We start from the raw sequence: 26726 nt of genomic DNA on the forward strand, positions 1-26726 counted from the left end.
GGAGGGAAGGACAAGCCCCATGCTCTATCCACCGCCGCCTTGCATCCGGCCGTTCCGCCGCGCATCCTGGCGGCATCCCGGGACGCGAGTCCTGCCCCGGCCAAGTTTCCCGGGGGCGGCGGCGTCGGTGCCGCTCCCACGCGCGGCGCTGCCCCGCCCCTCATGAATATTCAGCGCGCCGGGGCGGGGCGGGCCATGCTAATGGCAGCTGCTGATCGCTGACGCGCCATCACACCACGCGCCGCCGCGGCCGCCGATTGGCCGGGCCCGACCTGGTCTCATTGACAACAAACCGCGGGGGGCGCGCGCGCCCGGGCCGCGGGGGCGGGGCCGCGGGCCGGCCCAAGATGGCGCGGGGTCGGCGGCGCCCGCCGGCAGCGGCAGCAGCAGCAGCCTCCGCTTGAGCGCCCGGGGCGGCGGCGGGCCCTGCGCCATGGAGGGCGGCGAGCTGGCCGCCGAAAACATGGACACCCTGACTGAGCTGAGCGACGAGCTCACCCTGGGCGACATCGACGGTAGGCGCTGCGGGAAGGAGCGGGGGGATGGGGTGGAGACGGCGCGCGTGGGCTCCCCACGCGTGTTGGGGGGAGCGCCTGGGTGTCCCCGCGCGGGCCCGCGGCTGCCGGGGCAGGAGGCGTGGGCGGGCGGTCCTTGGATCGTGCTTCTGGAGTGTTCGGGGTGAGGGCGCTTCCCACGCGGTACGGGCTGCCACGGGCGCGGGGCGAGCGGGCATCCCCCTGTGCCACCATCCCGGGTGGGCGCAGGCGGGCAGCGGAGCCCGTCCCGCTGGGCAGCGCCCGCCTGGGAGCGGCCACGCGTGTCCGCCCTGTCAGGGGAGCGCTTCTGAGCGACTCTCGCGGGGCTGCCGCCCGCCCGGAGCCGAGGCCGTAGCCGCAGGAAGGCCGTGGGGGTCCGAGCTGCCGAGCCCGCCCTTCCACGGTGGCCGGCCTGGGGTGGGGTCGGGGAAAGCGCTGCCCCTGTCCCCCTGCTCCCGCCGCTGCCCACGGTCCCCCCGTGTTTCCTCGTGGCTACTTTAAAGTAGGTGATAAACGATGGCTGAGGCTGTGCCTCCACTAGTGCCCGTGGGAGGCCGAGCCTCCAAGCCCTCCTGCATCCAAACAGCTCTAACTGCCTAAATTTCCCATTTTCCCTGTCATCCTGAAACTTTACTGCATCGCTGGCACTGCACAGACCTGTGAGAAAACCCCTGTTTTCCGCCGAAGTGCAGCAAAACGAAGCGCCTGCGTGTGACGCCTATTTTATGTGTATTTTTGGCGACACCGAGCAGTTCCTGAAAGCCACATTTAAAATGATATTTCTCGGTGTGGTCTATACTGTAGGCTGGTGGAGATGAGCTCCTGCCTTAGCTCACTGCTCTGCTGGGCTGTAATCCCAAGCAGAGCTCAGTTTTGGTGGTGTCCAAAATATCCTTGTTTAGCAGCTGGGAGATGAAATTTTACCAGTATTTTTAGGTGTCTAATTGACACTGATTTGCCACATGGCTTGGGGTGAAATTTATACTCCTTTCTTTCTTTGGTTGTAAAAGAAGAATGTACCTTATGAGAGTGCAATGGGTTTGGTTATTGCTCATGAAGTTTGACAATGCACATTGGAGGAGGTGTTTGCTGTTGTTTGAGCACCACGTAATGAGGTCTCAGGTTCCATACGGAAGCTGAGAGGAATTGATAAACCCAGCGATGGCTCTGAACTGAGGTGTGCCCTGGGAGGTGTGATTCAGAGCCATGAGTAACTTAGGAAAACGAGCTTCACTTTCCTCCCCACCTCCGGGGTGGATTTTCCTGGGGAAGGCAGGGGAAGGATACGTGACAATCCTGCTTTTTTTGTGCATCAGCATGGATTCATCTCAGGGTTTGAAATTTTCCATGAGTTTTCATTTGGTTTTTAAGTTGTCTTGTGGGTGTTCCTCTCCTGTTCAGACTGAGGGGGCTCCTCACTGCCTGTTGAGTGGATTTTGGTTTTTTGTGGTGGATGTGCTCTGGGATGTCACTGCTCACTGGGTTCATACTTCCAGACAGGACACAAGAGTGGCACAAGAGGCTCTGCCTCTTGCCCCAGCACAAGCTGTTTCACCAGCCATGGGCATCTCCTGCTGGCAGGCACTGCTGGGCAGCATCGGAGTTCAAGGTCTGAGTCTCTGGGAGGTCAAAGCACAGCAGGGTTCAGGACAGAGGTTGTTTCTCTCTATTGAGGTTAAGGTCTCTGCTGCTTTCTTTTTCTCAGAGCACAGCACCTCCAGGAGTGTGAGGAAGAGCAGCCTCTGTGCTGGAGAGCTGAGCCACTGCCTGGGAGAGGCAGCTGAAGCCCAGCCCTTGCCTTTCTGCCTGGTATTCAGGCCCTGGGCAGATGAAAGTGGCAGAAGCCCTTGGTGGGCTCAGTTTTGGTTTTGTAATACCTTGTTGACATTTTTTAGCCTTGGGTTGGGCTGGGATTTTGTTCTGCAGTAAGGTCACTCTGCTTTAGGGCCTGAAATACCTCTGGCACAGACGGTGCCAGACTCTGGTGACACTGGGTTTATCACTGATGGCTCCAGAAGCATCTGAGGTTTCTCACAGTCAGTGTAGATATTCTGATTTCTGAGTAGGCAAAGATGTTTTAAAAAGCAGAGATTTAGATTTTGGGTGTTGTCTATTTATCTTGCTTTTAATTTTTTGTGTGTGGTTATTAGGAAAGGTCTTGAGTCCTTTAAAAGAGGTGGGTTTTAATTAAGAGTGGCATACTTCCTGGCAGTCTTAATTCTTAAAAATTAAGCTTAAGACTTCTTGCATTTAGTCAAAGTTAAGTCTGTCATAAAGATGTGATTTAACTTGTGTGAGCAGTAGTAATTTTTAAAGTAATCTGTTAAATCTGCTGCATTGAACACAACATTCTTTAAAGCAGTGCTTAACACTTTGTTCTTATGCTGGAATTTACTCTTCCGGAGCAAATCTCATCTGATTTGTTTATTCCCTACTTGTAGTGGTGTTATCTGATAGTGAAATAGCAAAACCATCAAATGCAGAGTTTGGGACATAGTCTGGATTATCAGTTTTATCATGGTGAGGGTTATTTGGGATGGGCTTAGCTGAAGTCACTTGGAATGTGAAGAGCTGTTTAATATCCAGCTAGATGTTGATCTTGAAACAGTTTTGTGAAAGCCAGTTAAAGCAATGCATTAAAAAAAAATCTTTCATTCCTTTAGTGAAGAGTGGAGACAAGGGTTTGGTCCAGCTGGTCCCTGAGGCTGGCTGTACCTCATGCTGGGGGAGCTGCGCGTCCCCACTTAGTGTCAGGCTGTGAACAGGTCAGGAGGACACATCTCCTCCCAAGCTCTTCCCTCCAACAGACTCCAGTTCTTGAGAGCAGTGGTCATGGCCAGTGCTTAAATGTGTGTCAGGGTGTGGAGGGATTGCTATCCAAAGGGAAGAGTGGTAGTATCACAGAAATATGTTGAAACGTGTGTTGAGGGAGCAGGAGGCTTGGAGGAGGATTCATCCCTTTGCTCTGTTTCAGCCAAAGGAGTGTCAGACAAATTAATTGGATAATGTGTGGGTGGCATTTCAGAGTGCTGAACAAATTAATAGCCCTCCTATTGCTGGGATATAATCCGTGGAAACTTCTTGTCAAAAGTTTACTGCTTCAAACCTGCTTCATAAATCACAGCAGTGACATCCTTTGGGGTTTGTGAATGAGAAAGATTTCTTATTTATAGGAAAAAATACAGCAAAGGGCTTCTTACACCAAGACCTATTTTTTGCTTCCTACACCCATATTTATTATTTTGTTATAATCTCTCTTAGGTTTGTGGGTCCCCTCTTTTCCTGTTTCCTGAAAAAAAGATATAGGACTTTCAGAAGACCATGGAAGAGCCAGTGCAGCAGGGACAGGTCCTGGGGTGGGGAAGAATGTCTGATTCCTCATGCCACTGTCTGCACACAGATCAGGGAAAGCATTCACATGTCTTAAGGTATTTAATTGGATTAGATGGAGGGAAGAAGAAGCTCTGCTTGTGAGCAATGATCTCTTGGTTGTGAAATGTTCACCTCTAGGGGAAAGGCTTATAGTGTTGCAGTAGGAGCTTCTTGATGTGGGTTCATAAAATCCTGGAGAAGGTGGGATGGAGAAAACCTGTTGTGCAGTGATTGCAGACATAAAACCAACAGAAAAAGTTATTCTGATGTTTTAAACACATGCATGGATTTATCCTGGTACAGTTTTATAAAGTAGTGTTTCCTTTTATGGTTTTTCCTGAATTTTTGTTATGCTTGTAAGTAAGAGAGATAAGATGAATTCTTATCCTGTCTCTTCCAGATACTCCGTGGGGCAGTACAGACAGGAAAGCTCCCAAAAGTTGGATGGGAAAATGATTAGTGCTGGAATTGTGGAGGCGCTTGGTTCTTTCCTTCTGCAAGGGTTAGACTGAAGGAGTGATGGAACAAGCCTCTAATATTTTAGATATATATTGGAGATGGTTTTAAATTCTAGTCTGTGCTTGAATTTGGTTGTCTGGAAAGTGTTGAGGGAGGGTCTTACTTTTTGCCCCGAACAGCAGCAGCAGTGCTTTGCTGCTGGCCACGTCCTGGTCTCTCTGGAGGTGTTACATTGGTGTGATGTTCTCTGAAGGTTTTGAAGGACCCAGAGCTCCCTTCTGTGCACACACCATAATTCCATGATGTAAATGGCAGGTGTCAAAGTATGCAGGTGACGAAATAGTGTTGGACAGATTCTCTTCTGTTTTGCAGAGATGCTGCAGTTTGTCAATAACCAGGGAGGAGACTTCACGGACCTGTTTATGGATCCCTTGTCCAGCACCTTCCAGGGCAGCAGCAGCGGTGGCAGCAGCAGCGGGACCCTGGAGCCGCAGTTGCAGCAGCCCTTCAGCCAGGTGCAGCTGCAGACCTTCCCTGCACCCCCTGCATCCCCCCAGCTCCAGAGCCTGCCCGTGAAAACGGCGCAGACGGCGCCTGCAGCCCCTCCTCGCTCGGCGCCGGTCCTGCAGCCACGGCCCTCAGTGCAGCCTCAGCTCCAGCAGCAGGCCGTCATGATCACACCAACCTTCAGCTCTGCTCCCCAGACCAGGATTATCCAGCAGCCAGTCATCTACCAGAATGCAGCTACAAGCTTCCAAGGTAGTGCTTGAGGTGCTCAGGCTACGGGTGTGCCTCGTGCACACGAGATTCCAGGATGCTCAGGCTGTGGATGTGCCTGGTGCACTTGCAGTAAATAGCATCAGTGTTCAAACTCCAAGTGCATCCTCAGCCATGACAAGCCTGATGATCATTTTCTTGTGATGCTGCCTGTGGGGTGTCCTTTCTCCTGCCTGTGTGGCTTTGGAGTTGGGGAGCATAAGAAATTGTCAGGAATGAGATCTTAAGTGTTTTTGTGCAACCTCTTACCATAATTGTTGTCTTGCTCTTCTCCTCTGGCCTGGCCTTCTGCCCTATGGCTCTTGGGAGGCTTGAGAAAAGATGTCTTAAAACATCATTGTTGGCAACCCTGTCCTCCCACTGATGAGTACACTGGGCAGATCCAGTCTGTCCCACACAGCAGTCTGGAATGAAGGCACATTTTATCTACCAAACTATGGAGCTCAGTGCTTGCACTGAGCAGACACACCTGTAGGAATATTTAGCAATCTTCCTTTGTGAATGCTGGATGATTTGATCCTCTTCAGTAGGTTTTGATTCTTTACATGACAGATAGGATCCATGATCCACCAAGACCAGGGGGAGTGGGAAAGTGCAGTTTGGATGGCCTGTGTAATGCCACTGAAGCAGAGTCCTGTGCTATCAGCCTAAAGAGTTTTGGCTCTATTTTCTCTTAGCTGATCCTCTGCCTCCTGGAAAGCTGCTATTCTAGGTGCAGTGTCCTCTTTCAGAAAGCACCAAAGCAGCTGGAAGTCTCCCAACATGTGGGATGTGTTAGATGAATGCTGCCTACTAAGAAGCAGTGCGAAGAAGAGGAGTGATGCTAGGAGCATTTCCGGGCTCCAGGAGGGAGATGTGTGTCTCTTGACCATTTCTGACATCTCTTCTGCTTTTCAGTTCTCCAGCCTCAGGTCCAGAGCCTGGTGACATCCTCACAGGTCCAGCCAGTGACAATCCAGCAGCAGGTGCAGACGGTGCAGGCCCAGCGAGTGCTGACACAGGCTGCCAACGGCACCATCCAGACCTTAACGCCTGCCACGGTCCAGACTGTTGCTGCACCACAGGTTCAGCAAGTTCCAGTAAGTAAAAATGCAGCATGATGGGGGGATCCAGTAGAACAAGAAAGTGCTTTCCTGTGTCTGGTCCCCTGGCTCGTCCGGGGAGAAGTGGTGAAGCTGTAGGGCTGGTGATCCTGGCTGGGATTGCTTCTGCACAAATGTTTCTAGACCTGACAGGTTTAGAAACCTGAGAGGTTCTAGCCAGCCTGTGTCCCAGAAGCATTTTACTTCATGCAGGTCATATGTGAGAGTTCCTGTTGTGAGATGTGATGTGACTTCTGGGCAATGCTCAGCAACTGTTTTCAGTAAAACCGTAACTAAATGCAGTCTAAAATTATTTTTTAACTTGGTACTGCCAAACCCAGTTGGAAACTTTACTTGAACAGACTTTCTTTGACTTTTGCTGCCTTCTTTGCGCGTCCATCACCTCTACCTTACAAGTCTTACAAGGACTGGTTGATAGTAGAATGTGTTCTTTTAATTCTTCTGTCATGTTTTTTTAATTGTTTTACTGTTTTACTGTGCCATGTGATTTTTTTTTCACTGTTGTGCGTCTTTGTATTTAAGAAAAATGTTTGTCTATGAGACGCAGTATGACAAAGTTACTATGGTTCAGTTGTATTATGCCATCTCTGGTGTTCTCAGAGAGTCAAAAAGGTATTTGAAAGAAATAAGAGCAAAATAACCTAGAGTGGATTTTGGTCTACTTGATGTTAAAGGCACAGATCCTTTCAGTGAAATCGCAGGAGAACTACTATGGGTGTTTGCCAGAGCAGACTGTCCTAGCTGTGTTAGACTGAATACTCAGACAGTTAATGTAGAGAGCTAATTATAGGTGTAACTGGAGAGGGGAAAGCAGCTTTTCCATCAGCTCTTTTGTGTTTTTATATACTTGTTTACTTCTGGTGACTGATTTGAAAACCACTGTCCTGGTGGTTCCTCTGACCCGCACTATCCACTGCTGTTCAGCCTGTCTCCTACTCAGGGTTTGTATTGGAAAGCATCCAGGTGATGCAGGGTACAAGTCAAAGAAATACCTTGCTCTTTTGCCAGCCACCAAGTTGTAAAGCTATTAAAGCTCTGTCAGTGCTTACCTCTGGCTACTGAGATCAGCAGGGAAATTTGAGCCTGCTCTCCTCTTCACCTGTAACTCTTTTCAACCTAGGTTCTCGTCCAACCTCAGATCATAAAAACGGATTCCCTGGTGTTGACAACCCTGAAAACAGATGGCAATCCTGTTATGGCTGCAGTACAGAACCCAGCACTGACAGCACTCACTGCTCCCATTCAGACCACAGCTCTGCAGGTACCCTATGGCTGTCCTTCCATCCCTCTCCTCACTGTTGACCTTTGCTATTAACACAAGGAAGAGATTTGTGCTTTGGTGTTCTGCAGTGGCACAGACAAGAGGGGGATTTGAGGGCTGTTGTACACACGTCCAGGACAAGTAATACCCTGTTTCTGTCAAGGGTAAGCACACAGATTATATTGTTTGGCTGCCTTCCCATGGCCAGTAAGCAAAGATCAAGGGCACATTTCTGTTTAACTTTTTCTGGTACTATGAGGAATATGACCTAAAAACTCAGTCTAGTTTTTAACTTGAAGCCAAAAGCTGACTTGCTCAGAGTACCTGTGGAACTTCCTTTTGCCCCTCAGTAGTGTCTAATAATAATACATTATTGTGACAACTAATTAAACTACTTTTCAGAGGCATTGCAGGGAGGATTTGTCATATTCATTGGAGGTGGCAATTGTACTTCATGGCCTCCACTTCTAATCAAGTCTTAGAAATTTATGCCCCCAATGAAACATTTATTATGATCTTGTATGTTCTGAACAGATATCTTTGTGTAAATATTTACTGGGGGAGATAAGCTTGTCAGTGTGGACCTAAATTTTGACTTGTTTTGCAATAGCATGGTAGGCTTCTTAGATACTTATTAGCAGCCAGGCTAAAATCTTCAATCATCTGCTTGCTTTTAGATGACGTTTTTACACAACTTGAGGTTTACGAGATTGTGTCTATATGAGGCATGTTTGAACACGCTGAAATTAGGTGGATATTAACCAAGGAAAGGTATAGGACTTAAATTCACTTATTTGTCAAGTTCCAGCTTGAAGTGAAACCGAATTAATTTTTTGTATCCTAATTAGGAGACTATTTCAGCTGTAATTGTTTCTGAAATTGCTCATTACTAGTTTATTCTCACGGCTAGCTCCTCTAGGCTAGTTACTGTGTTTGTTTTCTTGACAGAAATAACTCTTACTCTCCCTAGCTACTTGCTTCTCTGATCCTTGGTGTACTTCAGAGAGCACGTGTGCCTTTCTAAATCTTGCTTTTCTGGATTAAGCAGTCTAAACTTTCTTTCATTACAGCTGTCCTAGGAGCCCTCTGTGCAGCTATTCTGGTGGGATTCATAATTTTTTATTTCTGAGTACATACTGCTTTGGTTTGCTTAGATGGTCTGTCCTACATCTAGATGCCCAAGTTTGAGCTTTCCATTCTGCTGTAGATCACTCATTAGTCTTAGCTCCTCATATTAAGGCATTTTTATAGCTTATGGGTTGGTTTTTTTTTTCATCTAATGAAATTCAAATCAATTTGAACTGTGTTCCTTAAGCCAAAGGTTGTTTTTTCATAGTTGGATCCTTTCCAGCATTATTGTTGTGTCAGTGGAAGCAGTGTAGGCTGTTGTTGTTTTCATGATTATTTGTCCAGAGAAAAGGTGGATTTTGACACTTGGAGTGTAAAGATTGTAGGAACAAGGGGGAGCTTTAGTCCCTTTCTCTATTTAAATGGATGAACAGAGCGTAGTACTGGCAGAAATGTTGATGTGTTTGGAGAACAAGAGATGTTCCTATTCCACAGTGACCAGTGTGGGAGCCAGAGTGACACAGATTTTTCCTGTGAAAATCTGGCACAGATTTTTCCTGTGTTTCTGTGCCAGTGCTTGTGCCAGCCAAGAAAGATTGAAGGATTTTGGCATCTCACACATTTTCTGAGCTGTACCAACTTTTCCTGATTCCTGTTTACTCCTTCTTTTGCCATCATAAACCTTATCTAAATTGGCTGATTGCTTTTGACACTTGGTATGTGTGGTCTTTGTCTTTGTAGACCCTTGTTGGGAGCAATGGGACCATTTTGACCACAATGCCAGTGATGGTGGGACAAGAAAAGGTGCCTATTAAACAAGTTCCTGGGGGTGTCAAGCAACCTGAACCACCCAAAGAAGGAGAGAGGAGAACAACTCACAACATCATTGAAAAGCGCTACCGGTCGTCCATAAATGACAAAATAATTGAGCTGAAGGACCTGGTCATGGGGACAGATGCCAAGGTAAAGATGGGAGATAAGTGCAAATGTGGTGTCACAAATACTAGTCTGCAGGTGCTCATTTGCTCTACCAAATGAAGCATTTGGGTACATGCAGCTGTTAGTAGCATGCACACATGTATCGGGGTGAGGCTGGTGAGAATCACTTGTGTTCCAAATTGTATTCAGGAAGGGTCATCTGTAAAATATTAATTTTACTATGCTAGTGGTACTGTTTCTTGAAAATAAGCTATACCTTATGCATTTGTTATTATATTAATTAGATCTAACTTAAAATAGGCCCTCTAGGTAGAATATCCAAGTGGACGTTTTGATAACTCAGCTAAACAAGATCTTGCTTCAATTGTTTCCTTTTCCATGTGACTGCAGTAAGGATGAGGGTTTACAGAGCTTTCCAGTTTATTTCCTTTAAACACTGAGCTGTAAAAACTCCTGCTTGCTCAAATATTGGAAGCTTTCTTGCACCACATATTCAGGGTTTGTTCCCACTTGCTTTACCTCGTGCTGGTGAGGCAGGCAGTAGTATTCTTGATTAGTATTCTTGATACCTCCTGTGACTACTGCACAAATAAGTGCACTAGTGAAGTCACCTCCTATTGCTGGAAGTGGAAGCTTTTGAAAACATCTATATTATGCAGTGGCTTCATAGTACTTGTGGCTTATGTTTAGAAGATAAACAGATAAACTTGCCCACTGCTGCTGGAAGCAGGGATTTGCATGGAGATGGCCAAGTGAGTAAGGCAAGGAGGGAACTACTTATCTCAGAATTTATCAGTGATTAGGCAGCTTGTTCTGTCCCTGAACTGACCCACTTCATTTACAAACTGTGGTACTTTCAAGGGACTGTTTCTGGCTGAAACCTAAGTGTCAACTCCGTTGTTATTTGGATGTTAATCAGTTTCTCTTGTACTGTTTTTAAAAGATCTTAGAGAGACCTCATCCTTGTCCATCTTTGATACCCTGCCCACAGAGTATGCTCTGCTAATGGCTCCTTTGCAGCTGCTGAGAGTCCTTTATACCATTTTTTCATCACATAATACAAAGGGTTGTGGTATTCCTACAGGCAGCAGTGATCCTTTGATGCTCTTAATATAAACTGCTTTTTGTACATTTAATTCCTTACAGATGCACAAGTCTGGAGTCCTGAGAAAAGCCATTGACTACATTAAATACCTGCAGCAAGCTAACCATAAGCTGAGGCAGGAGAACATGGTTCTGAAGCTGGCTAACCAAAAAAACAGTAAGTTGTGGAGGCTCTGTAGCAGATGGGAGGCAGTCAGCATGGATGTAGGATGTTATCTTGCAGTTCCTTATCCTTCACAGAGGTTGTATGGATAGTGGCCAGTGTTACTACAGATGACTGAGCCAATCTGAGAGCTACTGACACGAGTCAGGATGGAGTAACATGTCCATAATGCACTCTGATTTTTTTCAGAGCTGTTGAAGGGCATTGACCTGAGCAGTCTGGTTGACAACGATGTAGACCTGAAGATTGATGACTTCAACCAGAACGTGCTGCTGATGTCTCCTCCAGCATCTGATTCAGGATCTCCGGCTGGCTTCTCTCCCTATTCCATTGATTCAGAGCCAGGAAGCCCTCTCCTTGACGATGCAAAGGTAGTTGTGACTTGAACTGTCAAATATAACCTATCTTCTTCAGGATATTGAAGAGCCAGAATTTGAGTTCTTATTCTCAAGAGTGGAACCAGCAGACATCTGGCAAGCAGATTTGCAGGGCTTAGAGATCCTTTGTAAGGGTGAGGAGGGTGCATCTTTGTGTTCTGTCTTTCTTTAAATTACTGAGACTATTTCCTGAGCTGTATTACCTGAGCTGTACCTTTAGTTGCTGGAAGAACTGTACTTCTCCTTCAGCCCCTGTACAGTCTCTGTGGATTTAAAGTGCATGTTCATTACCCAAGGAGCCCATGGCTTTCCAGCATATGTATGTCCAGTGAGTAAAGCAGGAGAACTTGGAAATGGAGGGGATGGAATCTCCATTCCCCCTCTCAGAGTAACAAAAAGCTGTTAGCTGTCTTGGGCTTATGGGTTTGTTTTATGGATATCACAGAAGTGGGTTTTCTGGGAGATCTTCGAAAGAGTAAGGGCAGCAAAGGTTAATCCTAGCCTAACCCAGGGATACAGTTACAGTTAATACTTGACATGACTGAACACAGAAGGAAGTTGAAGGCAGTCAAATATTTCAGCCTTATCTTACTAAGCTAAGAAAAGCTTAGTTCTTGCTTATCTGGAGCTCAAAAGCAAATTTATACATGTTCTGTTTCTCCTTCTTCCCTATCCCTTCCTTGGCATAAACATTTGTTGTGCTCCAGAATGGTAAACATTGGGTTTTCTCTCCTTTTTCTCTCCCTTCCTATTCCCTTGAAGGTTAAAGATGACCCTGACTCTCCTCCTGTGGCGCTTGGTATGGTGGATCGCTCTCGAATCCTCCTGTGTGCTCTCACATTCCTTTGCCTTTCCTTCAATCCACTGACGTCCCTCCTGGACGTGCGCGGGAGCCCCGAGTCCGACAGCCTGGTGCGCCATGGCTCCGGCAGGAGCGTGCTGACCATCGAGTCAGGTAAAGGGCTGGCATGCTTTGGGCCATGGGGACGTCCAGCCTTACAGTCCCCCTAAAAGCCACCTGGTCACAAAGTGAAGGGTGGCTGTGGTTCAGCAGGATGGCTTTGTGTGCTCAGGGAGTTGTACGACCTTTGTTTAGTGGGTGGGGAAGGGCAGCAACTGCAGTGCAGGGCACGGAAGGAGAGCCAGCTTGGATGTGGCTCCAATTCACATCCAGTGTTCTTCTTGCATAAACCAGCCATGGCTCAGTGTGGTGAGATTGAGGTGGCACCTATTTGTAGCCCAGCAGCTTGGGTTTTTGGCATAGATCCTTGAAAATTAGTTCAGGGTAAGGGTGTCTTCCTGTCTTCACCAGTCTTTGAGGCATGTTCACTTTGTATTTGGTTTTAAAGTAACTGACTGATTTTTGTCACTTCATGATTGAGTATTACTACACTGTTGCTATGGAGTCTTGCAGCTGGGCTTGTTGATACACTCATTCCCTAAAATTCATAGTTAAAAGTTCAGCTTAGGAGAGGGTGGGGGGATGCTGTAGGCATGCAGTTGTCTTCATGACTGGTAAATATGGTTCCTCAGTGTTGCTTTGCAAATTTAAAAAGATTGGAAAATGATACTGGAGTATTGAGTACCTGTGGGTGTGACTTACAGAAAAATCAGAAGACAGCTCTTGGAAAACTAAGTGCTGATCTTTTTTTTAATACAACAATATTGTAAAAATAATAATTTAATTGGGAATGTTGAGGGTTGGAGTTTGGGTTAAGAGGTGTTGGTATAGGTGTTTCCTGATTGAGCTGCACTCTTTGCAAAAGCTGATTAAACACGTGGCAAGCATAGCAAGACACCCTTTGGAGTCTGCCCTTGTTGTATTGCCAGGCTTTTGGTGTCCAGGTTAGATTTTAAGTTTCCTTTTTGGGACATCCTTTGTAGATGCAGCTGGTTGGTTTGGTTGGGTGATGCCCACCCTAATCCTGTGGCTCGTGAATGGAGTGATTGTACTGAGCGTGTTCATAAAGCTCCTCGTGCACGGAGAGCCGGTGACCCGGCTGCACTCAAGGTCCTCAGTCACCTTCTGGAGGCACCGCAAGCAAGCGGACCTGGATTTGGCACGGGTAAAGCTGACTCGTTGTTTTGCATCAAATGCATCTTTTAGATGGGATTGTGGGTAAATGTTTCCCAATGAGGCAGTGGCTTGGCACCTGCTAGATACTGTATTCCTTGAGTGGATCATCCTGTGTGATTTCAGAGAAGCTGTTGCCAGGTTGTTCTGAGCAGATTACTGTCCTACTCAGTCTAAGTTAGTGAGGCATGGAAGCAGAGGAAGAGGCTCCTAATCTCTGTCCTTGTTGCTAGCTACTGCATCTTGTATTAGTTTTTGGCAGCAACATCTTGGGTTTTATCCAGAGTCTGGCCTCTGCTATGTCTGTCTGCTATCTTCTAGCATCTTGGAAGTCCTCTTTATTGTTGAGGAAACATTATATTATAATATTGGCGATGGAGAGGGACGGGTAGACTGACTTGGTGATCAGAATCCGATTTTATTGTGGGATACAAACATTTATCTACTATTTCAGGGAGACTAGTAATGTGTACTACAATGATTAGGTTAAAATCACATACACAAAGTTATGCATATAACATCATCTCTTGCTTGCAGAGTTTAATGTGATTTTCTTTTTCTGGTAAACCTGTTTGATTTAATCTTCTTGCAATGTAAGTCTAATTTTCAAAGTTTCGTTTGCTTTTGCCAAGGCATCCTGTTATCAAATCTCTTATGTTAACCGGGTCCAAAGTCCATCATCTCTCTTGTGTCCTCCAACATTCCAACATTATAACATTATATACAACATATTGTTGAGGGACCCTGAAATTTCCATGGTGTTTGACAAAGCAGGAAGCTCTTTTCATCTAGTGCTGATGTGTCTCTCAGAGAGTACAGGATCAGAACCATGTGTAGAAAGTGTATTTAGGGACAGATTTCAAGCTGGTGTAAACTGCTGTTATGTTTTCAGTTTCTGTGTTGATGTCCCTCTGCTGAAGAGGGACTTGCACATGAGTTTGCCTTGCTTCCAGTGCCAAGGAGGTCCCAAAGTGTCTCTGTTAATGACTTTTGTTGCTAAACCTTTCATTGTGTCATTTGCAGGGTGATTTTGCTGCAGCTGCGTCAAACCTGCAGACTTGCCTGTCAGTACTCGGGCGAGCGCTGCCAGCTTCCCGCCTGGACTTGGCCTGCAGCCTGTCCTGGAATGTGATCCGCTACAGCCTGCAGAAGCTGGCCCTGGTGCGGTGGCTGCTAAAGAGGACTTCTCATCAGTGGCGGGCGAGGGAGGCCACCGCTGGGTTCGAGGATGAGGCCAAGACCAGCGCTCGGGATGCTGCCCTAGCATATCACAAACTCCATCAGCTCCACATAACAGGTGGGAGCAGAGGTGGCAGATCTGCTGTCTGGTGTTATTGAATGAGGAGACTCAGCTGATCCTGGAACATTCATGGAGAGCACTACAGCCTCTCTCCTCCGGGAGGGCTGCTGTTAGAAATTAGCCTGACAAATTCTAGGAGCCACTTAATAAAACACAACAGGTTCATTGGTCGATGACAGGATTATATGACAGGGATTTCAAATGTTTTATTTCAGTGCTGTTTAGAATTGTAGTTTCGCCTGCAGCATCTCAAAATTGGATTAACTAATTAATTATGGATTTCTTAGATTGTTGAGTGTAATTTTTTTTGTAGGCCATGAAGGTCTTTTAGGGAAAAGGACTCAATACTGGTTTCTGATCTTATGCATGTTGCTTTGACTTTCAATTTTATGTCAGGAAGCATTGAGGGTCTTTTTTTGCATCATCATCATTTACTGGTTGATTGTCTCGTTTGTGCACTTTTTACTTCTAGTGCTGGTAGCAACAGCTATTGGTTGAGGCTTATTGTTTGGTTTAGTTGTTGGTTCATGCAGTAAAAAAACTCTGTAAGAGCAGCTGAAGCAACAGCAGTGTAAGCTTCTCATATCAACAGGTTCTTACTGTTTCTTTAGGACAGTAGCCCTGCAAATTGTGGTAGTATTTAGTAGCTGGTACTACTGATTAAAAATTAACACTTTTCCTTCTCCTGCTGATACAGGTAAACTTCCCTCCAGCTCAGCTTACTCGGGCTTGCACATGGCATTGTGTGCTGTGAATCTGGCTGAGTGTGCAGAAGAAAAAATCCCACCCAGCACAATGGCAGAAATCCACCTGACGGCAGCAGTTGGCTTGAAAACCCGCTGTGGAGGCAAGCTTGGTTTCCTGGCGGTGAGTTGTGTTATCTTCCCTGATCACACCCTCAAGCAGAGCTAGGAAAGCCTGGAAGCTGGCATTGCTGTATCATGGGGAGGGCATCTACTAGCACTACAATTACAATATGACCTGCAGTTATGATATGATCTTTGTCCTCGTTGTTGCTGCTCTTTCCTCAGTGTTCTCAATCTTGTCCTCTCCTTTCACCAGAGCTACTTTCTCAGCCAGGCTCAGAGCCTGTGCAGCTCGGAGCGCAGTGCCATTCCTGACTCGTTGCGTTGGCTGTGCCACCCCCTGGGACAGAAGTTTTTCGTGGAGCGCAGCTGGATGGTGAAGTCTGCTGCAAAGGAGAGCCTGTACTGCACGCAAAGGAATCCTGGTGAGAGACACTCATTTCCCAAGTGTGGGGCATCTCAGTGCTTTGAGGCAGTCTCTCCACTCTTGTCTGGGACAAAAGCAGGTGTCATGTTTCAGAGTGTTTCTTTTATCCCTATCCTGCTTGTGGTTCTGATGGGTGAGAGGGCATGAGAAGCTGAGATGCCTCCTCAGCCTGCGGGGTCTGGCTTGCCACCCTTTGTATCCTGTGCTGTGTCATACTGCTTGTGTCTTTACCTGCTGGAACACAATCCAAAGGTGGCCCTGAATGTCTGGGGAGTGACTTTGACGTGGCCAAGGTTTATCATCTGCAGAGCAGTGTTTTCACTGTTCTGCTGAGAGGCTGAAGTGCAAGAGGGATCTTTGGTCAAAGGCTGTAGCTTTACAAGGGGATTGAAAGGATAAAAAAGCCCTAAAACTTAGTCTCTAAATAATTCAATTCGTTTCTTGAGAATTTCCTTCTACTATTCTTCATCATGCTCTTTCCTACATTTTGATTATTCTTTCTGAGTGTATTGGGAGGTGTCTGGGGCAATATGCAAGTTAAATGATTTGGTTTATCCTTATTCTCTAGCGGATCCCATTGCACAGGTCCATCAGGCATTCTGTGAGAACCTGCTGGAGCGAGCAGTGGATTCACTTGTGAAGCCTCAGACTAGGAAAGAGGTAGCAGGACAAGAGGAGGAGGAGTCATGGTGAGTATGTGTGGCCCACTGGGCACTGCTGGCCGCAGCAGCAGGCTCTGAGGCAGAGCTCATAACCACTGACCCAGTGCTGTGGGGCAAAATGCTTGGTTAGTCCTTGCTAAAGGCTTGGAATGACAATGCTAGTCTGACCACCACTGTTTATTAGCAGAGCAAGCTGTGCCTCTTGGTATTAAAACCTCTCAAGTCAAAGGTGAACCTGGGAGTGGTGGGGATTTCTGGTGTTAGCTGGGGTAATACTGGTTGATTGCTCAACTAAATAGATGGCACTTTCTCTGCTGTGACAAAGTTTAATGTTCAGGAGGACAAAAATGTGTGAGTGAGTGTGCACCTACCTCGTCTATCAACCAGGACCTATGTCCAGGGCTTTTAGAGCATGAAGGTCTGGCAGGTCAGAGAGTGAAGCCACCAGCTTGCTACTTTGTGCATGAGTGTTCTTCTGACTGAGTGTGATATCTACTTGCAGTAAAGAACCAAACAGACATGTGGCAAGAGGAGGAAAGATGATGTTGAACATAATTGTCATTGTCTCTAAGCTCTTTGACCAAATGAAAGGAGAAAATAGGTGGGAAACAGCAACTTTTTGTATTGAACCGTGTCCAACTTTCTCTTGGACTCTGCAGGAAGCCGGAACCCAGCCTTTGCTAGTAATTCAGCACTGTTTCTTGCTGATCTCCAGATATGCTGTGCTAGGCAAATGTTACATACATATATGGGAAGCTCTGTAAGGATCCTGTCCCCAGAAAGTGTGGGTAAAAGCCTCAGATGGGAAGATAATCCAGTTTCCCTACCTCTGTAGGAAAAATATTCTGTAGCTCTGGGTTTTTTCCCAATCTGTTTCCTGGCAGAGAATGAGCAAGAGTTTGGTTTAATTGCTCGTGATCAGATGCTGCTGTTGAGAGAAGGTAAAAGGATTTGTAGAAGAGAGGTGGATTGTCACTATGCTTTGGGAGTCCTGTCTCCTCATGGGAAGGACTAGATCTAGTACAACAGCAAGCTTTTTTTGTCCCACTCTAGGGGTGGGAGCTCAAGATCTTCATCTGTAGCATGTCCCAGTTAAATTAGGTCATTGCTGCCTATGCTATATTCTCTGACCAGTACTGAGAACATGCTGTCGCTTCCATTCTTACATATTTGCATATATGCAAATAATCAGAGAAGTTTATTCAGCCTCTTTTGGAGGCAGTCACTGAAAAGGAGCCTATAATCAGCTTGTAATGTATGTCTATGTTTGATGTGAGCCTTGAGGTTAAGTCTAGTTCTCTGCTGGTGGTCATGAAAGGGGAGATGTGAAGCTGTTCCTCTCAGAGCATTGCTCTGCACTTCTAATCATGGGGTGGTCTCTTCAGTCCACCAGTGTTGTTTTACTTGCAGAGCTTGAGCTTTCTGTGGGCTTAAAGGTTCAGCACTGTTTAAATTTGACTTGTGAACGAGAAGTGCCTTGGTATTTTCTGTTTGACAACATAGCAAAAATCTGCCTTGTTCCTTGTTTCAGTGAATTCTCAGGTGCCATGGAGTACCTGAAGTTGCTCAACTCCTTCTTGGACTCAATGGGAAGTGGAGCCCCACCCTTTGCCAGCAATTCTGTACTCAAGTCTGCCCTGGGTAAGTCTGGCAGAATTGAAGCTCTTTCAGATGCAGGATTTACTGCCAATACAAATTTCCTCTCCCTACCACCTCTCAAACTCTAGTCAAGGAGAAATGCAATCCTTGGAGTGAGTCCTGATTGCACACCAGTTTGGTACCACAGCTCAGTGTGGAAGAAAGTGATTAAGAAGGCTTATAATTTTGGCTCTGTGTTATAATGCTGAGTGCCCAGCCAGGGACTGCTGCTATTTGTATTGTTGAGCAATATTTTATTTCCAATCTGAACCCTGTGCCCTTGCCTGAGAGCTTGCTCCTAGCAATGTAAAGCGAGAGGAAGGGTGGAGCATGTAAACAAACACGGCAGCATTGCAGCTGAAGTACAGGAAGGGTTTTTTTCAATTTAATTACCTATTGAACTGGGTTGCCCCCACTTTCACAGTGGCTGTCAAGATATATTTCTCAATCTCCAGAGACCTGCAGCCTCTGCTGTGAGCAAGCTCTGGGCATATATTGGGAAGGCTTGTTTTGGTCCCTTGGTGTATATTTAGTGGGACAGCATGGGCTGCAGAATCCCTCTGAGCCATGTGTTCATTTGGGCTGGATTGCTAACAGGGTGGTACAGTATTTGTTTAGCTTGGTGTTGGTACAGACAGCGCCTGGCAGCTCACTGGGATGCTGGTGCAGCTTTAGACACAGATTAACTGCTGTACCTAAAATGTATAGAGCAAACATAGTAGGAAAACTAAATAATTATTTTTTTAAAAGCGAAGTCTGTGCTTGGGTCAGTATTTGCCGTACAATTGAAAAGCAGGTTAGAGTTGCAGAACATCCTTTTGCCCTAAGCAGGCTTTAGGAAGTTTTTGAGGGGATGTTAAATAATGAGGACAATTCTATATGGAACCCAATGTACTGTCTTAATGGTGATCAGTGCCAATCATGAGTGTATATATGAGTGGAGTTATTATTTTGGGATGGTGAGTGGAGATCATTGTCAGGAAGGAAGTCAACAAATTTCTAGACAAGATGGTGCGATACTTTCTTGTTGACAAGGTACAAACATGCCATCCAAAACTCTGCTTGCAGTCAGATGTAGGGTGTTTGCATGCTGCCAAGTTCTTTTGTGTTCTTGCAGCACATTTCAGCATTCCCATGGGTGGCTGAGTTCCCATGGGATCAGTTTGGGCTCATTAGCATCAATCCCAGAGGAAGGCACTGCCAAGGGCCTGTGATACCTGTCCACTTCCCCAGGTGTGAGGGAGCCAGGTGCTCTCCCGGGCTGCAGGCGCTGGTTCTGTTTTGCAGGTCCCGACGTGGTGTGCCGGTGGTGGTCGGCAGCTGTGGCCATGGCCATCGCTTGGCTCAGAGGGGACGATGCAGCTGTGAGGTCACATTTTGCAGAAGTGGAGCGCATGCCAAAGTCCCTGGAGATGTCAGAGTGCGTAGGCCTCATACACTTTTCAAACTGCTGCTCCTTGTAAACAGGGGTGACTCCTTCCCCTAATGCTGTTCTGTGGAGTCACGCCTACCTGTGCTCTGGAGCTGCGTGTCTCTTGTGCTTTGCAAGTACCAGTGTGCTCAGTAGTTCACGTGTCGGTCAAGGCTTGCATACTGATAGGAAAGCTGTGGACTAGAAGTCAGTCATAACTGCTTCTTTAGGGATGTCTTTTGGCTTTGTTCTAATTACACAGTCTCCCACCTTGTAAAATCAACCAAAACTCACGTGATTATGGAAAGGATGGTGTCACCATCTCTGTTCTTTTGCACTAAAGAATCTTTGCCAGGTTTCTCTTATTTCTCTGTTCTGTCTGTGTAGGTGAGGAACAATTGCCGTCTTTTTTCTGTCTAAGGAGTGATGATATCTCTTGAAGGTGGGAGAGTGAAAGCTGATGCTGTAGCAGCATGACATGATATTGCTTGAAAGCAACCTGCTTTCTCTTTCAGGAATGCCCTGGTGAAAGCTACCTTCTACATGTGTAAAGCTATGCAGGCCTCTCTGTCTGGAAAGGCAGATGGACAGCAGAGCTCCCTGGGTCACTGTGAGAGGGCCAGCAGTCACTTGTGGAACAGCCTCAACATGAGCAGTGGCACGTCCAGCACTGTCCTCAACAATGTAAGCATTGTAAGCCCTGAGATAACACATGGTCTGTCTTGGTTGTAAGGTTGGTCTTGCTGCAGGTGTGTTACTTCTCTGTTGTAGCTACATTCTGCATTCACTCTGTGGATCATGGGATTAGAGGGGAAGCTTCTTCCCTATCCTTGGAAAGGGCATTGCCATTGTTCTGTTTCTGCTATATGGGGGAGCAGAGCCACAAGTACAGTGTCATCTCCCTGGGCAAGGTGTCAGCTCTCGCTCCTCCTGTGCCAATAGCTGTCACCCCTTTCTGGTGCTTTGACCAGTTTGAATTTGGCCCTGCATAGATGGAAAGTATCCATCTCTCTCCTCCAGGTCAAGTTGGTGATACCTGTAAAACAGGACATCACTAAGTCAAGTCTGCTTGTTTCAGGCCACACTCATGAATGTTGGAATCCTCTGACACAGAAGTGTGACTGCTGTGCTACTCCTGAGTTTGTGTGGGGCTTGTTTCTCTTCTTTCCAGGATTACATAAAACTGGAGCTTCCCTCCATGGCATATGGGACGTGGTTCTGGTCCCTTTCATCGTTGCTGGGTGGCAGCTGTAGTGCATTGTAGTTGCATTGCATGTTGTGGCAGTGACTGTGCAATGTTTCTGCAGTGCAGTACAGAGGCACTCTCTGTTCAGCAGCACAGGCAGAGAGCCCTCCCAGAGCCGGGAGTGGTGCTAGGGGGCAGCAGCAGATGGGGAAAAGGGGGTTTGGCAGCCGCTGTTGGCTGTGCCGTGACTGCCTCTTTTTTCTCTGCAGGTGGCACGGCTGTCTTTGCTGTTTTTCCACTAGTTAGTGTCACTTTTTGGGCAGGAAAACCTCTGCAGGAGGCTGTGTTTCCATGGGATCAGTTTGTGTTTGTTAGCATCGATCTCAGTGAAAGGTGCAGGCAAGGGCATGTAATGTTGATACAATGTGCCTTTGGCACCTTTCCTTGTCTTGGTTGAGAGATGCCACTTGGGCAAAATGCAAAGGCCTGCTCCCTTTGGTGCCTTGTGGTAGAGTGACACAGCGGGGAGGGCAGAGGAACCCCACAGGAGGTGCTGTGGTTCCCTCCCATGGGCTGTGTCAGCAGCCATGTAGTTTGTTACTCACCCAGTGCTATGTGTTACTAAAAGCCTGTGCCCGGACATGTTGGCTCTTGCAGATGATCCAGCTGCTGGCCTGTGACTTGCTGCTCTCGCTCCGCACCAGCCTGTGGCAGAAGCAGGCCAACGTTAGCCAGGCGCTGGGGGAGACCTACCACGCCTCGGCCCCCGAGCTGACGGGCTTCCAGCGCGACCTGGGCAGCCTGCGCAAGCTAGCCCACAGCTTCAGACCCGCCTACCGCAAGGTGATGGCTCGCCTCCCTGCCTGCTCCACGTCCAGCTTGTCTGTAGCCCTTCCTGGGGTGATGGGAAGCTGGTGCCCTTGGAAACACAGGGTGTATCTGAGCTTGCGTGGTTTGGATACTTGGGGTGGGATGCTCTTCTTCTACCAGCCTCTGTACTTCCTGTTGGTGGGGGATGAGGGAGACTCCTGTGGGAGTTCAGTGCATGTGGGGAAGTATCCACTTTAGTTTCTGCATGGAAAACCATCAGCACATGTGTATTGCCAAAACCATCGCATCCTATTAAGGTGGCTTCAGACTGGGTCTGTCCCTCTGGGGAGTGTGGAAGGAAGCTTCCTCAGCCGTGTTGGCTCTGCTGAGTGGCTGGAGGGTCAAATGCCTTCTGCATCTGTAGAGCCCCAGGTGCTTTCCTTGGCATTTCCCCGCTTCTCTTCAGTTCATCTAGTTTTAAGCCTCTATAGAGGAAGTAGAGTCTAATACTTGGATGTGAGAGTTGTCCTGGTGTTGTCCAAACTCTAGATTTCAAAGTTTGATGCTGTTACCAAAGCACTGCACTAGCAGCCTAGGTTGAGAATCCTGCCTGGACCACAGTGCCAAATTTTGCTCTCAGATTTTTCTACCCTGTTCCCTGCTCTCAATCCTTCCCCTTTCCAGGCCACTCACAGTTAGGTGTCAATTTTTTTTCCCCTTCCTCATGGTTGCCCTGACCTGCAAATTCCCCAGAGACAGGTGGAAAGATGAGGGAGGAGCGTGGAAATGGGTCTCTGTTTTTGTCAAGGTGTCAGTGCTCTGCTCTTGAAATGTCGTGGCTGAGGGATGACAGTTCAGCCACAGCATCGTCCCTGTGCCAGCCCACCTCTCATCTTCTATCCTGCCTTCCCTTCCAGGTCTTCCTCCACGAGGCCACCGTGCGCCTGATGGCAGGGGCCAGCCCGACCCGCACCCACCAGCTGCTGGAGCACAGCCTGAGGCGGCGCACGCCCCAGAGCAGCAAACAGGGTCAGCTCTGGGGCCCAGGCAGTGACCCACTGCATGTGGGACTGGGAGGGGGCAGTGCTTGGGCAAGTTGTGGGGGGCATAGATACAACCTGCAGTGTCTCCTGCTGTGTCAGGATAATGAGCTGCCGTCAGCCTGTGGCTCAAGGCAATGCTTCTGCTATGTTCTCTATAAGCCAGCTAACATGAGCTGCGAGCCCTGGGCTGGAGGTGTTGGCGAACAGACTGGAAAACATTTGCCTGCATGAAGCTACAAGTGCACAGAACTTGGCAGTCTGGGGTGTGGAGCAGTCAGTGCAAAGGCAGAAGCTGGGAATTCTAAAAAGAGCCGAAAGATGAAGGATATAAGGGAATGGGAAGCATGAATGCCAATGTTGGGTTGAGCCCTAGGAAGTGAGCTGAAAGGAACTGCCTCTGTAGAAGACCAGACTGACAGTTCCTACCTGACTCTAGCTCAGTGTTCTCCTCTGCTAGCCCAAAGGCCCTCAGGGTGCCCCCTGCTCATGGCTCAGCCAGGGAATGCCAGCCAGAGAAGCAGTTGACGGCCTCTGTGGTGGGGTTTTCTCATGCAGGTGGTTGCTCTGTTTTGAGTTTTCTCTCTTCACTGTTTGCCCCTAGGTGAACTGGACACATTGCCGGGCCAAAGGGAGCGAGCCACGGCCATCCTGCTGGCCTGCCGCCATCTCCCCCTGTCCTTCCTGTCGTCGCCGGGCCAGTGCGCGGTGCTGCTGGCTGAGGCTGCCCGCACCCTGGAGAAGGTGGGGGACAAGCGCTCCTGCAACGACTGCCAGCAGATGATCGTCAAGCTCAGTGGGGGCACGGCCATCGCTGCCTCCTAATGCCGGCAGGGGTTCCCTTTGTGCAAAGACAGCCTGGTTGAGCATCGGCCTGGACTTCCCTTCTGGACCTTAGAAAAAGTGCTAGGTTAGGGCTGTGCTGGTGGGATCAGGATGGGGTGGGAGAGGGAGGGAGGGTTTTGGGTTTGATTTTTTTCTAAACTTGCCCCAGGTTTAGCTTTACTAGCTTCCTTGCTTGTTCTCAGGCACTGCAGCAGGAATCTGTCTAGTTGTGGTTTTTGTCACTATGCCTGGGGCTGTTGAGAAGCGCTGCCCCGACACAAATCACCCATCCCTGCTTGGGAGAGAAGCCCACAAGCCCACGGCATAGAGAAGTGGCACATCCCGTGTCTGTCCTCAGGGATATTTTGTTCCCTTTCCAAACACCTCTGCAGAAAGGAAATCTCTGGGGAGGGCAGAGGATTTGTTCAAGCCTTGTCCCGTGGGGCTGCTGGGGCCTAAGGCTGTTCCCAAAAGAGAGGGGAAGGCACCAGCTTTCCTTGAGTTGTGTGTCAGGAAACTGAAGCCCTCTAGACCCAACTTCCCTAGGTGCTCTGGGAGTATCGCTTGGGGCCAGTACTGCCTGGAAAATTTCTCTACAGTTTTTATACAGGTTTTTTTATAGGAATGTTTGTGGCTTTACAAAAACATGGGGAACAATGCAGCAGATTTCCCTTCCCTTCTGCTTCAGGCGTCTTTTCCTGTGATAGCTGCCTCCAGTTTTCAGCAGGGGGTGGGTTTGTGGCAGACTGCAACAAGCAGAGCCTGATAGAAGACCTTGGCATCCCTGGTCATCTGGTGCTGGGTGGCAGCAGAGGTGGACATGCAGTGCCCTGCACTTGGCATGAAGGGTGAATGCTTCTCTGGTGCCTTTTTGTTGACGCAGAAACAATTTTTAGAAACAGTTTTTTTTTATGTTACTCAACTCCCAGTCCCAGAACTTGTCTTCAGGTGTTTCTCCTTACCTTCTCTAACTCCTCCACAGCTCCTGCAGGATTTGGGAGGCACTGGTTTAGGGTGCAAGTCTCCCAGCTTTCTTACTGTTGTTATTCCGAGCAGTTTGACTTGCAGGTGTTGAATTGCCTGTGACTTTCCAGGAGTGGGAGGTGGATTTGGGACAGGGAGAGAATGGTTCGCCCTCTTTCTCTCTGCCTTTCCTGTTGCATCTCTCCAAAGAAGAGGTGGAGAGTGGTTGCCCTCTCACATGTGCATAAGTGGAAACCAGCATTTGGCAAGTGGGCATTGCTGTTCTGCCATGTGTATGGCCGGCATGTTCTCCATGTTGGCAGCTCAAAGCATTTAGATACAGGCAGCCATCCAAACCCATCCTGTCTCAATCAAGCCTGTACTGCCCAGCTCCTGCAAACTTGGACTGTTTTGCAAGAAGCTTTTACATGTGTCCAGTTCTTGCAGAGAGGCATGAGCTCCTTCAGAATAAGAGGAGAAAGATAGGGGCTTGTGGTTTCCCTTTGCACAGGGTCTTTTGGCATTTGGGAGGGCCATTTCATGTGCTGCAGTAATTGAACACAGGTAATGCTAGTTCTGGAGTTGCCTGGCTTCAAGGAGATGGAAACTGGGGCCAGGAGAAACCTGTCTCTCAGCAAAGCCTGTTCCCAGTAGGAATTGTGGTCTGTAGCTGTGGACAAAAGCATGGGGACCAGAAGGTGTTTTCCTATCTCCCCCACTTTATTTGGGGAATAGCTGGTGGACACCCAGCTGCAATAGCCAGTACTGTCCTACTGGCTGGGGTGTCCCTTGCTTCCTGGAGTCGGTGGTTGGAGGGGGAGCGCATTGTTTGAGGGGGAGAGGTTGCTCTCAAGAGTGTCTGATCAGTGTAGGGGACACTCTGGTGGCAGCAACTTCAGCTTTGAGCAGGTGCCCTAAGTGTGCAGAACAGCTCTTGATTTGGACACATTTTGATTGCTCATTGCCAAGTTCACGAGCTTACTGGTGATCCTGTTTTGGGGAAGTAGATTGCCTCCTCCTGATTTTTTTCCCCTCTTCTGTGGCTCTCATGCTTTCTTCCTTGTCAAGGAGTTTTTTTCCTGAAATACAGAAACTCCTTGTTGCCTATGGCAACCTCTGAGTTACCTTGCATTTCTCCAGGTCTGCGTGCAGCACATGGGCAGTTCTGTGCTTCAGTAAAATGGGAGGTGAGGCTTTGGGAAAGCAGCGATGCTGAGGTTTCACTTTGTCACTTATGGTAGTCTGAGCCCTGGGGGCTGGGCTGCAGGGAGTACTGGCTGGGCCAGGAGCTGGGAGAAGCTGTTGGGCTGAAACCCAGGTAGTGAATAGCATGAAGTACCAAGGGTCCTAGCATGGCTGGTATGTCTCTGCCCCCTCCAGAGTGAGGGATCTTTGCCCTGTTTTTTCTACACTGTTCAAAAATTTGCTGTCCATCTGTCCCTACAACTTTTTTTATATGTGTGTATATACTGTAACTTTTTGGTTTTTGGGTGGGAGGAAATTGTTTTATGGATTATGTGAAGAAAGTCTATTTATCCACATGGAGTTCAGAGTAGGGATGCTTTGTGATATGAGATGCAACTGGTGGTGGGGAAGTTCCCCAGGGAACATACCTGCTGTCTGAAAACCCTGTTCCAGGGCTTCTGAGCATCTGTTAACTAATAAAGATGAATGTTATCACCACCTCCCACCTGCCCTCTTTCTCTTAGCTCTATTCATCCCACCCAGCAGCTGCTCTTAAGCAGAGGTGAGCTTGAAAAGTCCTTTAGAGACATAAAACCTCAGAGGCGTCTCGTGAAGCTGTCAGTCCTTTGTCCGGATGACCTAGAGAACAGAACGGCACCGTTTGCAGTGAAAGTCCCTTGGAGGAGCAAGTGTGGTGTCTCCATGCTCCTCTGGAAGCAGCTCAAGAGGATGATGGCTCGAGCAGAGCCAAGCAAGGTGGAGTTGGGCCAGAAGCCTGCAATTTTAGGAGCTTCTCTAGGGGAGGAAGGCTGTTACCTGACCTTGCTTTAGAACAATGTCCTTTCGCTCCATCTCTTTGTTTCTCTGCTCCCCCTGGTAAAACTCTGTCAGAACCATTAAACTTCAGACAGAGGAGATCTGGTTTTTGTGCAGCTGCTTGAAGGGTTTTGCAGTTGGCCCTTTAAGCTGCGTTCCCACCACATCCCCCATTGCAGAGGGTTCCCCAGGCCCTGTGGGGGAGTGGACTTTGAGCCCTGCTGCCCCGGGGGAAGGTTTTGTAAGGAGTGTGAAGTTCCCCAGCCAATTCATGCCAAGGCCATACAGTTTAATGTGTTATTTATTGACAAGGTGGAGGCTGGGGCAGTGGGGCAGGGAGGAGACTGGGGAGGGCAGGGGGCTGCTGGGGCTGTGCAGGCAGCATGGGGGCGGTGCTTTGAGATAATTGCTCTTCCCCCACCTC

General features: G+C 48.0%; 1 protein-coding gene across 1 annotated transcript; it reads left to right on the forward strand.

The window, feature by feature from the left end:
• Window positions 1-328: 328 nt before the first annotated feature.
• SREBF2 (sterol regulatory element binding transcription factor 2) lies at window positions 329-25984 on the forward strand. Its single transcript, XM_058805923.1, has 19 exons — window positions 329-515; window positions 4740-5126; window positions 6042-6223; window positions 7368-7508; window positions 9318-9539; window positions 10662-10776; window positions 10972-11153; window positions 11922-12114; window positions 13044-13225; window positions 14257-14530; window positions 15231-15400; window positions 15596-15764; window positions 16335-16455; window positions 17960-18069; window positions 19354-19486; window positions 19993-20161; window positions 21321-21506; window positions 22391-22502; window positions 23118-25984. Exons 1-19 carry the CDS (start codon window positions 434-436, stop codon window positions 23336-23338), a joined length of 3351 nt encoding a protein of 1116 aa, XP_058661906.1. The 5' UTR covers window positions 329-433; the 3' UTR covers window positions 23339-25984.
• The last annotated feature ends 742 nt before the right edge of the window (window positions 25985-26726 follow it).

Source organism: Ammospiza caudacuta, chromosome 5, assembly GCF_027887145.1.
Source record: "Ammospiza caudacuta isolate bAmmCau1 chromosome 5, bAmmCau1.pri, whole genome shotgun sequence".
Classification (NCBI taxonomy): Eukaryota; Metazoa; Chordata; class Aves; order Passeriformes; family Passerellidae; genus Ammospiza; species Ammospiza caudacuta.

Coding starts and splice junctions, on each gene's coding strand:
- SREBF2 (XM_058805923.1), top strand. CDS start 434: ATGGAGGGCGGCGAGCTGGCCGCCGAAAACATGGACACCCTGACTGAG. Junction 7,509..9,317: donor TTCAGACCACAGCTCTGCAG/GTACCCTATGGC, acceptor TTGTCTTTGTAG/ACCCTTGTTGGGAGCAATGG. Junction 15,401..15,595: donor GCAAGCTTGGTTTCCTGGCG/GTGAGTTGTGTT, acceptor TCCTTTCACCAG/AGCTACTTTCTCAGCCAGGC.